A 14,539-nucleotide genomic window follows, 5' to 3' on the forward strand; every position below is an offset into this window, starting at 1 on the left:
TCTTCCAACAAGACAATGATCCAAAACATAAAGCAAAATCTACAATGGAATGGTTCAAAAACAAACATATCCAGGTGTTAGAATGGCCAAGTCAAAGTCCAGACCTGAATCCAATCGAGAATCTGTGGAAAGAACTGAAAACTGCTGTTCACAAATGCTCTCCATCCAACCTCACTGAGCTCGATCTGTTTTGCAAGGAGGAATGGGAAAACATTTCAGTCTCTCGATGTGCAAAACTGATGGAGACATACCCCAAGCGACTTACAGCTGTAATCGCAGCAAAAGGTGGCACTACAAAGTATTAACTTAAGGGGGCTGAATAATTTCGCACGCCCAATTTTTCAGTTTTTGATTTGTTAAAAAAGTTTGAAATATCCAATAAACGTCGTCCCACTTCATGATTGTGTCCCACTTGTTGTTGATTCTTCACAAAAAAATACAGTTTTATATCTTTATGTTTGAAGCCTGAAATGTGGCAAAAGGTCGCAAAGTTCAAGGGGGCCCAATACTTTCGCAAGGCACTGTATAAGTGTCACACCCTGACCATAGTTTGCTTTGTATGTGTCTATGTTAGTTGCTTGTGTCAGCACAGTTCTTAGGATAGCTTCACGGTCGTTATTTGTTTATTTGTTTTTGTATAGTTTACTTCGTGTTCGTTGTCATATATTAAATGATGCATTCACACCACGCTGCGCTTTGGTCCGCTTCATACGACAATCGTGACAGAATCACCCACCAACCAAGGACCAAGCGGCGTGGTGACAGGCAGCAGGAGCAGCGCAAGGAGGAATGGACATGGGAGGACGAGTTGGACGGTAAAGGACCCTGGGCACAGCCAGGAGATTATCGCCGCCGCAAGGAAGAGCTGGAGGCAGCGAAGGCGGAGAGGCGCTGGTATGAGGAGGCAGCACGGCGGCGCGGATGGAAGCCCGAGAGTCAGCCCCAAAAATGTATTAAGGGGGAGGCACACAGGGAGTGTGGCGAAGCCAGGTAGGAGACCTGCGCCAACTTCCTGTGCTTACCGGAGGGCGAGAGAGACCGGGCAGGCACCGTGTTATGCTGTGGAGCGCACGGTGTCCCCAGTGCGGGTGCATAGCCCAGTGCGGTACATACCAGCTCCTCGCATCGGCCGGGCTAGAGTGGGCATCGAGCCAGGTGCCATGAAGCCGGCTCTACGCATCTGGTCTCCAGTACACACTCCTTGGGCCGGCGTACCCGGTTCGCCAGCACAGCCCAGTGCGGGTTATTCCACCTCGCTGCACTGGCAGGGCGACCGGGAGCATTCAACCAGGTAAGGTTGGGCAGGCTCGGTGCTCAAGAGCTCCAGTATGCCTGCACGGTCCGGTCTATCCAGTACCACCTCCACGCACCAGCCCTCCGGTGGCAGCTCCCCGCACCAGGCTGTCTCTCCGTCTCATCCTTACAGGTGCTCCCGCCTCTCCAGCGCTGCCAGAGCCTCCCTCCTGTCCGGCGCTGCCGGAGCCTCCCTCCTGTCCGGCGCTGCCGGAGCCTCCCTCCTGTCCGACGCTGCCGGAGCCTCCCTCCTGTCCGGCGCTGCCGGAGCCTCCCGCCTCCGGGCGCTCCAGAGGCGCCAGAGCCTCCGCCCCTCAGTCCGGAGCTGCCCCTCGGTCCGGAGCTGCCCCTCAGTTCGGAGCTGCCCCTCAGTCCTGAGCTGCCCCTCAGTCCTGAGCTACCCCTCAGCCCTTAGCTACCCCTCAGTCCAGTGGGGTCCTTTATTAGGGTTGCCAGTCCTAGGTCGGCGGCGAGGGTCGCCGCTCAAAGGACGCTACTAAAGTGGACTAAGACTATGGTGAAGTGGGGGCCACGTCCAGTGCCAGAGCCGCCACCCCGGACAGATGCCCACCCAGACCCTCCCCAACAGGTTCAGGTTTTGCGGCCGGAGTCCGCACCTTGGGGGAGGGTGGGGGGTACTGTCACACCCTGACCATAGTTTGCTTTGTATGTGTCTATGATTAGTTGCTTGTGTCAGCACAGTTCTTAGGATAGCTTCACGGTTGTTATTTGTTTATTTGGTTTTGTACAGTTTACTTCGTGTTTGTTGTCATTTATTAAATGATGCATTTACACCACGCTGTGCTTTGGTCCGCTTCATACGACGATCATGACAATAAGGAACTTCGTCATTCCTTCTCCTCAGATCTCACCAAGTCAAGTCTCACCCCTGCACCAGTCAAGTTTCACCCCTCCTCTTCAACACTCACCCCTCCTCGAGAATCAACCGGTGGTGTCGCGCAGTTCTGCGAGGCCCCTACACATTTTGCCATGGGGCAGAGGGATAAATGTGCAGTTTTATAGCTAATCTCATTCTTTTCTACACATTCTTTTCCATGAGGCCGAGAGAAAATGTTGCTATTTTAAAGCTAATTTACTTGAATTCTAAGCATTTTGCCATAGCTTATGACGTGTTCATATGCTATCTGGGTGGCTTGCGCCAATATTTTGTTTTAGCCCGGGGCGAAACACTGGTGATGAAACACTAGTGAGCACACCAGGGGTGAGGAAGTCAGGGGGTCAAGGAGCCTCAGGTGGCGGTGGAACACCAGGTCCCTCTCTGTGGAACGTATGAGGGGCGTACCTTTCAGCTAAAGCAATTCCAGGGTGAAGTTTCCCCCAGGTATAGATCTTCCCCTCCCCCAATCGTTAGTGAGGACAATGAAAAACGGACCCAAGATCACCGTCTTGGGGCAACTTCACCCTACACCAGCCAATGCATTCCAAACGTACTAGAGTGTAATCTGAGCCACAAGAACTCTATGCAAATCAGGTCTACACTTTTGACGCCAAAATGTGTTTGTGTTTTCCTCAGCTTGCTACATAGTGATATTGGCTGTCTTCTTAAGCAAGCTATTCCTGAATCTTTCGGAACACAATGCTTTTGATTTAGACAGAGGGAAGGATGAGGCAACTTCAACCTAGTTTTGGAAGGACACGTTTCTATTCTATTTCTACATCAGCTAATGCACTGTGAGCTTTTCCCTGATAAGACAACACATCTATGGTCTGCATTTATTCTGTCTCTCCTTCAGATCAGAACGAGGAAATGTTTGAGGGTTGTAATAAGATAACTTTTCCTTTTTCAACTCTACCTCGCCCAGTTACAGTAATATTTTGTGGTGGACTACTTGCTACACGGAATGACACCACTGGAAATCCTTTCATGTATGTGTGCTGTTATTCTGTTATAGGTTATATGCTCAGGGCAACAGGATGCTGTCAGTAATTAGAACATGTTACTAAATTTAGCTCCAAATCAACAAACATATTGGCAGTTTTGTTTAGTATTTTTGGCTCTGTAATGCATGAATAATGAGAGCCTCTATGCATTTTTAGATCCTTGGAATTGATGGTTACATGGGAAATCATTTGATTACATGACTAATGCCCCTTAGGTTACATTGTGGACTCGCTCTTTGTTCATAGGGATCTGGGGATGGCTAATATGGGTACCATTTCTCAGCGTGCGGATTCCTTCAACCTTGATTAGAACTGTCTCGTTCTCAAACAATGTTATAACCTTTTAAAGAATAGTTATACTACAATTTTAAATCCGTAACAATATACATGTTGCATCTCCACTATTTATGTAATCTCAGTCAAACCCAGTCTAATCTCAGTCAAACTCAGTCTAATCTCAGTCAAACCTGCGTGCTGGAGTTGGGGGGCTTTAAAGAAATTGAGGGAGAAAGAGAGTGGACACCGTGGTCTGGTCAGACTTAAAGGAACCTTTTTCCTGGAGGTCTAGGCCGAGATCGTTCAACTCTAGACCAATAACCTTAAAGGCTTGGGTGGTATACCATATACAGTTGAAGTTGGAAGTTTACACACACTTAGGTTGGAGTCATTAACTAGTTTTTCCAACCACTCCACAAATGTCTTGTTAACAAACTATAGTTTTGTCAAATTGGTTAGGACATCTACTTTGTGACACAATACATTTTTTCCAACAGTTGTTTACAGATTATTTCACTTATAAGTCACTGTATCACAATTCCAGTTGGTCAGAAGTTTCAATACACTAAGTTGACTGTGCCTTTTAAACAACTTTGAAAATTCCAGAAAATGATGTCATGGTTTTAGAAGCTTCTGATAGGCTAATATACATCATTGGGAAAATCAAAAGAAATCAGCCAAGACCTCAGAAAAAAAATTGTAGACCTCCACAAGGTTCATCTTTGGGAGCAATTTCCAAACGCCTGAAGGTACCACGTTCATCTGTTCAAACAATAGTACACAAGTATAAACACCATGGGACCATGCAGCTGTCATACTGCTCGGGAAGGAGACTCGTTCTGTCTCCTAGAGATGAACATAGTTTGGTGCGAAAAGTGGGTCAAAATTCACCCAACTTATTGTGGGAAGCTTGTGGAAGGCTACCAGACACGTTTGACCCAAGTTAAGCAATTTAAAAGCAATGCTACCAAATACTAATTGAGTGTATGTAAACTTCTGACCCACTGGGAATGTGATGAAGGAAATAAGAGCAGAAACAAATCATTCTCTCTAATATTATTATGACATTTCACATTCTTCAAATAAAGTGGTGATCTTAACTGACCCAAGACAGGGAATTGTTACTAGGATTAAATGTCAGGAATTGTGAAAAGCTGAGTTTAAATGCGTTTGGCTAAGGTGTATGTAAACTTCCGACTTCAACTGTATATTGTATACCCGGGTATTATGAAATAGCTACGGGATGATTTTGTCAATACTGTTGAAACCATTTCTTAGAATTTTTAAAAATACATTGCAATATTTGTAGCTATTTTTTAAAAGTAAATACCTGCTGTCAACTTGTGCAATATGTTAGAAGATTAAGCAGATCTCATTCTTCTTTCACCTGTCACATTATGAAGCTTATGTAGTTCCCCAGAACAGTTGATCCAGTCATGTGTTTGTTTTGTAAATAGAACAATGGGAGAAAGCAGGGGCAGGTGATTCCAGCTGTTTTATTTTCAAAGTATGTGTGTTTTTTTCCCCCGTCAATAAACTGATCAGGGACTTGCAACTATAGTTTTCCTTCACATAAATTACATTAGTGCAACACATTCGGCAAAAACTAGCGACGATGCATGGCCGTCATATTTATAATGTTAAAGGCCTATCATAGGAAGAATGTAGCCAGGTACATTTCCTAATGTTTTGCTTAAAGTTAATCTCGCATTTTACCAGAGAAAAATAGGCTGGCTACACCGAGAAAAGTAGCTAAACATCAGTCAGAGCTCTGTCTTCTGATAGAATGCCTGTTAGTGAATACTCATCCAAGTTTAGAAGTGCAACTGAAGCACAAAATTATTTCATTGCCGAGCAGAAATTACAATAAGAAGCTTTTTCGATCCGTGTTTACAAACATAGCAAGATATTTCTTATGAGTTTTATATTTTTGTCCTGCATGAAAAATGCGTAATTCTGTGTTAACATGAGCCCTAAGTTTAACTTGCCATCTAAGTAAGAATTATTAAACTGATGGGGCATCATATTGTGCTAGCGTTTGAGAAGTCAAAGCCTTTTTGTTGAGTTATTTGTACAGCTGCCACTGCTATCTTGATTTCCTTGCGTTGTTTCTCCTCTCTGTTCTTTGTGGTCTCCTCCTCCCCCCTCTTCTCCGAGCAGAGCAGGCAGGCCCGTTGCCCTAGTGACTCCAGACTCCACACAGACACAGTGTGTAGACATGCTGCTGGAGAGCCAGTACGGCATTCGTCAAAACTTTGTTCATTCGCACAATGTCTCTCGTTCACATTCGCTTGTAAATGTCAGTAGCTCCTACACATATATGTATAACTTTATGCGCTGGATTGCCTGTCTGCAATTTGTTTATTTTAGTTTGCGTTCGTTATAATATAGGGCCCTGTAAAATCCGCTTAACTTTTTTCAGAGTTACGTTTAATTGTTTTGCCAAATTATTTTTTTTCATTTTTCTGAATTCTGTGTTTTACAATTTATGCTAATTTTAGCATCAGAAAGAGTGTCTAATAATGTGAATGAATAAAAAGTGAACCATTTAATAAGATAGAACAGTACAGTTGTACTGATGCAACACATTGCACTCATTTTTTTTATCAAGGCAAGTGCTTCAATGCAGAGTTCTAATAAGTGTTTCATTATAAATTGAAAAAAGTAAGGCAAGAATCTAGGCAACAATGCAGCAAACTTCTCCTCTGTTTCCAGCTGGCCGAGGATGTTTGCGACGGCCTGGGATGATGACTTTTCTGCCAACAAAAAATCTCTGCACAGATGAACATGCTCTGCGTGGTACTTCACTGCCCCAAACCAGCTATTCCATCTGGAGCTCACTGCTTCAGGAGGAGCCTTGGTCTGCACAAACCCCTTCATAATGAGGAAGCTCACCCATCTTCTCTTTCTGGCAGGGTTCTTGAAGAAGACAGATCTCATCCATGTCACAAGTGATGCAACTTCAGAGAAGTATTTTTAGTGCTGCCAGGTCTCACTCGCCAGATTAAATGACATGGCAGAGACAGGTTACATGGACACTTGGGCATCACTCCTTTCAGAACCTCCTTGTATGCCTTCAGTCAGTAGGAGGCATTATCTGTGACCACTGCCCAGGCGTCATTCAGGTTCAGATCGTTGCTGTGGAGGGAGGCTAGTATAGCTTGGGAAAACTTTGAGTAGATGCATCTGTGAATGCATCATGAAATTGACATCCACCAGAAAGTACTGGTTTTCAACACCTTATGTTTTAACCTAAAATAATATTGTGACAAAGCAAGTGTTATTAAAATGTCAAGTGTAAACACAATATAGATACAGCGATAGTTAGCTAGATGGAGAGGCAGTGTTCAATTCACATTGAAAAATGTAAATGTAGGCTATTGCAACGGTATATTAATAGGCTGTTAAGTTAACTCACCAATGACGATGTTTAGAACGCTGAAATCCCTTGCATTTGTTGTGTCGTCAACAACCACCGGAAACTCGTTCCCACGGATCTTCTGTAGAACGGCAGTCACGTGTTGGTCGAACACACCCTGGGCAGATGCGTTTGACGGAGGCTGCTCTCATTTCCGGGCACCGCTGCTCCCTGTTTGCAATGCTTCACTAGAAACGGCCGTAGCTTTCTTAGCTTTCCTAAGGGGATGTCGGACTCTGCGCAACACAGCCACAAAGTCCTGAATAAATCCTCGTCTTGAATCTGCTGATGCGCTTGCACTAGTAATGGTCGTTTGAAGAGGCATGCTCTGGCTAACATGGTGTTTTTCCTTGTTCTTCACATGGGCTTTAGACTTTAAGTGGTCATCATACATATTTTTACGGGTCCAATCAATAGTATGTTGACAGAATTTGTTGCCTAACTGATAATAGTCGTTTGGGTATTGCGCTTCTCTGAATTTAGGGGTTAGGGATGATTTTTTTTTATGATTATTTGTAGTTTTTTGACAACTTGGCCCTCCCAGACGGCCTCTTCGACATGTTTAATTGTTACTACAATAATTAGGCCCACCTTTGATAAAAAAAAATGTATATATTTCAGCCAAATAATGTAATATTCTGCAATATTCCACGTTTTAAAGTTGAATCCATTTTTATAACCAAATTCTGCGATTCCTTCCGCATTTTCCGCATCGCAGAAATCATAGGGCACTAATAATATTTAGCTAGTGGCCTCCATGGAAATTCGCAATTACTTGGTAATAGGCGCCCAATTACTTTGCAATAGACTCCCAATGGGCTTTTCTTTGTGTTTTTGACTGAGATAATCATTATCATCAGCATAGTCTCTACACTGTGATCAATGCAGCGTAGATGACATTGCAGCGCATTCCTATCTCATCTCGCCGTGTTTTATTTCTTCCCCCTGGTAAATCTCTGAGGAGATTGTGCTTGGTGTTGAAGACGACAAAGCATGATGTGGGCTAAACCCATCATGTCATCATTATGTGTGTGGGTTGCTTTAACTGTGGCCTGTACTGATAGCGGGTTAGCTGTGAGCTGATGAAGGCTGTCAGCCAAAGCCTGCCCAGCCACTACGGATCACGCCATCACAGCCAAGAGTGTCGTTAAGCTCCACCGGGACAGCAACCATCAGATCACTGGTAGCCTAAGGACGTTATCCTTCTTGAGGACTTAATGTTATTGGATCACAGGAAGGATCGACACAGACAGGTGGCACAAGGAGAATAATTAACTGTGGTAAATGAAGCGAGTGCTATAGTGGAAGTAGTCGGAGAACAATAAAAAGCCATGGAAGTACTTGGGTCTACCATTTAAGCCCTCGTGCCCTCATCTGTTCTTCAGATAGTTCCCTCCCCCACCCTCTTTTAGCCTACGTCCACCACACCAGGTCTGTACATATATGGAAGCGGGTTGTTATGTTTCTCTCATCATCCTCACAGCCAGCGCAAAGCCTCCCTCCTCATAATCCTTCATTCAGTTGGCCAGGGGATTCTCTCTCTCTCTCTCTCTCTCTCTCTCTCTCTCTCTCTCTCTCTCTCTCAACAGATTCTTCCCTGCGCTGACATGACAGTCCCCCATGTGAGAGGGTTTGGCACAAAATCCCAGCCCACTCTCTGTGTATCTTTGGCACACGCGCATGCACACATAAATACGGTCTTAAAAAAAATATATATCTCTACATTCAGAGCAAATCTCTACCGCTCTCTTTGCCAGGCAATGTTATTCTGCTCTGATTATCTGCATTTGTGTATCGGAGGGGGGCTATGGGGATTAGCGTATGGGCGAAAGCATGACATGAGATGAAGAACAATCCCTTGTAAACACTGCACTAGGCATCTTCAAGGCTATGTGAACTTGCTGCTGTGCCCATTTACTTAGTATGGGAGGAGAGTTTCACTTGGGCCATGGGTTAGGGAAGGGGCTTTTTAAAACGGCTCAGGCGTGAACGCTTGGAGCGTAAGATCACGTTCCCCTCCTCCGCTGTCTGTTGATACAAATGCGCCAGAGGAACAGGTGTGTATGTGTGTCTACGCAGTCGGGTGCAGGCTGAATGCGCACGGCCTTTCCAGCTTTACGTGTGTGTGTATGTGACACACACATACACACACACGTAAAGCTGGAAAGGCCGTACTAATCCAGTCTGTTTTCTCAGCGAGCTAGAGCTCATTCACTATATGACTGTGTTTGACTGACTGTGACGTAAGGGGGGCGAAGTTGGCGAATGGTTGACTGTGTCTCCGTTAGAAGAATGTTGCACCAGATGGTCTCTTGAGTTTTTTTTATACAGATGTTGTAATGGCATTGATGCTGGCTGGAGCCTTGTGACTGGGATGTAAAGGCCTGGAACTGTGGCGTGGCAAGTTAAGTGACCTGTCTCTGGACCACTTCTTTCTGATGGTAAAGTTCAAACCAACCACAGTCAACCAACCCAACCATTTCTACCCACCAGGAGCCCAGCAGTTAAAAGGGAGGGTGGGTTAGACTCCTTTTTTAAAGGGAGGGCTGGTTCTGTAGTTACGTGGCTGACAGAATTCCTTGGCCTCCGAGCTGAACATCTGTGATTAGATTCATATGGACCAAGGCTTTTAATTATTATTAGTATTCTTTATTTTTACAAATCTGCGTTCACTTAATATAGTTTGATCAGTTACTTTGACTCCGTATCAATTTGTAAACATGAATTTACCATAATTTCTTGGCTAGGTAGTGTTCGCCCGATATACCTGCGCCAATACGCAGATATTTTTCATCCTATAGCTTTATCATCTTCATTTTAAACTGTGAGCCAACATGAGATTAAAAACACATTTTCTCATTGCTCCTTCTTGTCCCTCTACAGCAGACATAGAGTGAGCAATATGTTTGAAACATTGAATCACAATAAAAACGCAGTATCGAATCGCAATACATATATAATACATATCGTATTGGCAACCAAGTATCGTGATAATATAAGTAAAGTGAGGTCCTTGGCAATTCCCAGCCGTACTCTTAAATCAATTTTATAGAGAACTTACCGACACGTAATTCAAACCATAGCATGCAATTTATTCAGTGTACTTGGCAGTTCTGCTACTGACAAACTCTGGACTTCTGCCATTCCCTTTTTATTTACTTTATTTGACCTTTATTTAACCAACCAGTTAAGAACAAATTCTTATTTTCAATGACTGCCTAGGAACAGTGGGTTAACTGCCTGTTCAGGGGCAGAACGACAGATTTGTACCTTGTCAGCTCGGGGGTTTGAACTTGCAACCTTTCGGTTACTAGTCCAACACGCTAACCACTAGGCTACTCTGCCACTCCTTTCTGTCCGTCTCTGTCTTCTAGGCCAGTGTTTCGCAATCGTAGGCGTGCAAAATTCCGGCAACTTTCCCAAAAATCACAGGATTTCTAGAAATCCTAGTTGGAATATTCCTGTAATTAGGAGGGAAACAATATGGAAATTTGGGGAATCTCTAACCAGGATTACTCAAATTTTGCACTGTATGTCCCTGGGATGTTGCTAACTGACAGGTCGCTCAGATAGTCAGTTCACAGTCACACTGATTTAGTCAGCTCCCAAGAGTAAATTTTATTTTTATTTTATTTCACCTTTATTTAACCAGGTAGGCTAGTTGAGAACAAGTTCTCATTTGCAACTGCGACCTGGCCAAGATAAAGCATAGCAGTGTGAACAGACAACACAGAGTTACACATGGAGTAAACAATTAGCAAGTCAATAACACAGTAGAAAAAATGGGCAGTCTATATACAATGTGTGCAAAAGGCATGAGGAGGTAGGCGAATAATACAATTTTGCAGATTAACACTGGAGTGATAAATGATCAGATGGGCATGTACAGGTAGAGATATTGGTGTGCAAAAGAGCAGAAAAGTAAATAAATAAAAACAGTGTAAAAACAGTATGGGAATGAGGTAGGTGAAAAAGGGTGAGCTATTTACCTATAGACTATGTACAGCTGCAGCGATCGGTTAGCTGCTCGGATAGCTGATGTTTGAAGTTGGTGAGGGAGATAAAAAGTCTCCAACTTCAGCGATTTTTGCAATTTGTTCCAGTCACAGGCAGCAGAGTACTGGAACGAAAGGCGGCCAAATGAGGTGTTGGCTTTAGGGATGATCAGTGAGATACACCTGCTGGAGCGCGTGCTACGGATGGGTGTTGCCATCGTGACCAGTGAACTGAGATAAGGCGGAGCTTTACCTAGCATGGACTTGTAAATGACCTGGAGCCAGTGGGTCTGGCGACGAATATGTAGTGAGGGCCAGCCGACTAGAGCATACAAGTCGCAGTGGTGGGTGGTATAAGGTGCTTTAGTGACAAAACGGATGGCACTGTGATAGACTGCATCCAGTTTGCTGAGTAGAGTGTTGGAAGCCATTTTGTAGATGACATCGCCGAAGTCGAGGATCGGTAGGATAGTCAGTTTTACTAGGGTAAGCTTGGCAGCGTGAGTGAAGGAGGCTTTGTTGCGGAATAGAAAGCCGACTCTGGATTTGATTTTTGATTGGAGATGTTTGATGTGAGTCTGGAAGGAGAGTTTGCAGTCTAGCCAGACACCTAGGTACTTATAGATGTCCACATATTCAAGGTTGGAACCATCCAGGGTGGTGATGCTAGTCGGGCATGCGGGTTCGGTTGAAAAGCATGCATTTGGTTTTACTCGCGTTTAAGAGCAGTTGGAGGCCACGGAAGGAGTGCTGTATGGCATTGAAGCTCGTTTGGAGGTTTGATAGCACAGTGTCCAATGACGGGCCGAAAGTATTAGAATGGTGTCGTCTGCGTAGAGGTGGATCAGGGAATCGCCCGCAGCAAGAGCAACATCATTGATATATACAGAGAAAAGAGTCGGCCCGAGAATTGAACCCTGTGGCACCCCCATAGAGACTGCCAGAGGACCGGACAGCATGCCCTCTGATTTGACACACTGAACTCTGTCTGCAAAGTAATTGGTGAACCAGGCAAGGCAGTCATCCGAAAAACCGAGGCTGTTGAGTCTGCCGATAAGAATTTGGTGATTGACAGAGTCGAAAGCCTTGGCGAGGTCGATGAAGACGGCTGCACAGTACTGTCTTTTATCGATGGCGGTTATGATATCATTTAGTACCTTGAGTGTGGCTGAGGTGCACCCGTGACCGGCTCGGAAACCAGATTGCACAGCGGAGAAGGTACGGTGGGATTCGAGATGGTCAGTGACCTGTTTGTTGACTTGGCTTTCGAAGACCTTAGATAGGCAGGGCAGGATGGATATAGGTCTATAGCAGTTTGGGTCCAGGGTGTCTCCTCCTATGAAGAGGGGGGATGACTGCGGCAGCTTTCAATCCTTGGGGATCTCAGATGATATGAAAGAGAGGTTGAACAGGCTGGTAATAGGGGTTGCGACAATGGCGGCAGATAGTTTCAGAAATAGCGGGTCCAGATTGTCAAGCCCAGCTGATTTGTACGGGTCCAGGTTTTGCAGCTCTTTCAGAACATCTGCTATCTGGATTTGGGTAAAGGAGAACCTGGAGAGGCTTGGGTGAGGAACTACGGGGGGCGGAGCTGTTGGCCGAGGTTGGAGTAGCCAGGCGGAAGGCATGGCCAGCCGTTGAGAAGTGCTTATTGAAGTTTTCGATAATCATGGATTTATCGGTGGAGACCGTGTTTCCTAGCCTCAGTGCAGTGGGCAGCTGGGAGGAGGTGCTCTTGTTCTCCATGGACTTCACAGTGTCCCAGAACTTTTTTGGAGTTGGAGCTACAGGATGCAAACTTTTGCCTGAAGAAGCTGGCCTTAGCTTTCCTGACTGACTGCGTGTATTGGTTCCTGACTTCCCTGAACAGTTGCATATCAAATAAAAGTCCTCCTTCAAAGTAAGGAATTAATCATAGCTTGTTTGCCAGAAAACTCCCGATTTTGAAAGACAGCTACCCACCTCAGGGTAGAGAAAACGATAGCGAATCCTGGTTGTAACCCTCCTGACTAGAGCAGCTGTTTCCGAGATCAGTCAAAACATCTGGAGCCTGCTATAGGAGCGTGTCTGATGGCAACCGTATTTACTAGGCCTTCTCTTCACAAAGGAATGCCTTGACATAACACTGGCCAATTCTGTTGGACGGAAGAATGACAACAATGCAGATGGGGAAGACGCCAGTGTAGATGTGTTGTAGATTTCTGGACATATGGTTTCACGTAAGAGTTACTGGTGGTTAAGGCGACGTGCCGATTCGCCAACCGTCTCTTGAATGATGTACTTGCACACGCTATTGCATGGATGTAGCAATGGTGGAAACTCCCTCCTGCCAATGCTTACACCATTCCTATGCTTTTAAATCCATGCCAGGGAGTGTGCAAGTGCACACTTCAGAAGAAGGATGGAGAATTGGGGCAATACCTAATGTACATGGAGTTTTTAATGGCTGGTGGCCATGTTTTGCAACACTTATTGTGATGTTTGACCCACAAAAGAAGTAGCAAATGTTTATTCTGGGGGGAAAACATGCTTTTAAATCCTTTTCTCAGAATTCTCACCATTTTGCCTCATCAGCACTGCATTTCAGATGCCTTCAATTTGGAAGTCATATGTAATAAACATCTCCTTAAATACAACACAACAGCCCTAAACCCCTTTATAAAATCTCTTTGCATGTATTTTTGCATTGGATACACTATACTAGTGCTGTCTCACAGTCATATGTGGTGATTATCATGTGTTTAATTATGACCATGTAACATGCGTTAGGAAGAGTGATGCTCTACAACCAAATCATTTTAAGATCAGATTTAGGATTTTTGTCCCCAGATTAATAGAGCATCATGGGCTTGTGGCTTAAGCCATAAAATGACAAACAAATGGTTTATGACAAAACAGTTAACAGACGTAGAGTCGTCTAGGTTGCAGGATGACTACAGAGGTAGTCATCTCATTGTTAAAGGCATCCTCCTAATCAGTCCATATGTTGTAATCCTTAATCATTTTTTAACGTTGTTTCGACTGATGAAGTGCCACTCCTGCACACGCAGCCTATCACGTCTATGCCGAGGGTGACACAGTGAATACTGTCCTGAAACTATGCTCTAAGTGTGTGTGTGTGTGTGTTTCCCTCCAGACGTGACCATGGGCTGCATCAAGAGTAAAGAAGACAAGGGTCCCACCATGAAGTACCGGCCGGACAATGCTTCTGCCTCGGACGTCATCGCCCCTCACGTGGGCCCCTACGGGCCCGACCCCACCCAGCTGCAGCAGAACCAGCCACCTTCATCTGGACCCGCCACAGGCTTCAACCCCCACGCTATCACCCCCTTCGGAGGAGCCTCCATCATGACCCCCTTCGGAGGGGCATCCACCTCCTTCTCCGGTGCTCTCCCCGGTGCATTCCCCGGTGCCGTATCAGGTGAAACTCGCCTACTATCCACATAATCCTAGATGTAGATCTTCAAGCATAGCCTACCTCGAATTTTCGTGCGAATTACCCCATTGACATTTTAGACTTGCCCTACTATTTACAGAATCCGAACTTGAGATCTTAAGGCGGGTAGCACCCCCCCCCCCGAGTGTCGGTGCAATCACGTGTTGACATCAATGAATGATTTGTGCGATGCGTTTGTGTGCATGTATCTTTCGAGTG

The 14,539-nt window shown here is 45.0% G+C and overlaps 1 protein-coding gene across 1 annotated transcript in view; it reads left to right on the forward strand.

Moving 5' to 3' along the window:
- Window positions 1-14,539, forward strand: part of LOC118361502 (tyrosine-protein kinase Yes-like) — a 59,046-nt gene that overhangs the window by 16,351 nt on the left and 28,156 nt on the right. Inside the window, exon 2 of the mRNA XM_035741492.2 lies at window positions 14,021-14,305. Within this exon, the coding sequence (XP_035597385.1) occupies window positions 14,029-14,305 (277 nt within the window). The 5' untranslated portion in view covers window positions 14,021-14,028. The remainder of the gene's footprint in view (window positions 1-14,020; window positions 14,306-14,539) is intronic.

This window comes from Oncorhynchus keta, chromosome 28, assembly GCF_023373465.1.
Source record: "Oncorhynchus keta strain PuntledgeMale-10-30-2019 chromosome 28, Oket_V2, whole genome shotgun sequence".
Lineage (NCBI taxonomy): Eukaryota > Metazoa > Chordata > Actinopteri > Salmoniformes > Salmonidae > Oncorhynchus > Oncorhynchus keta.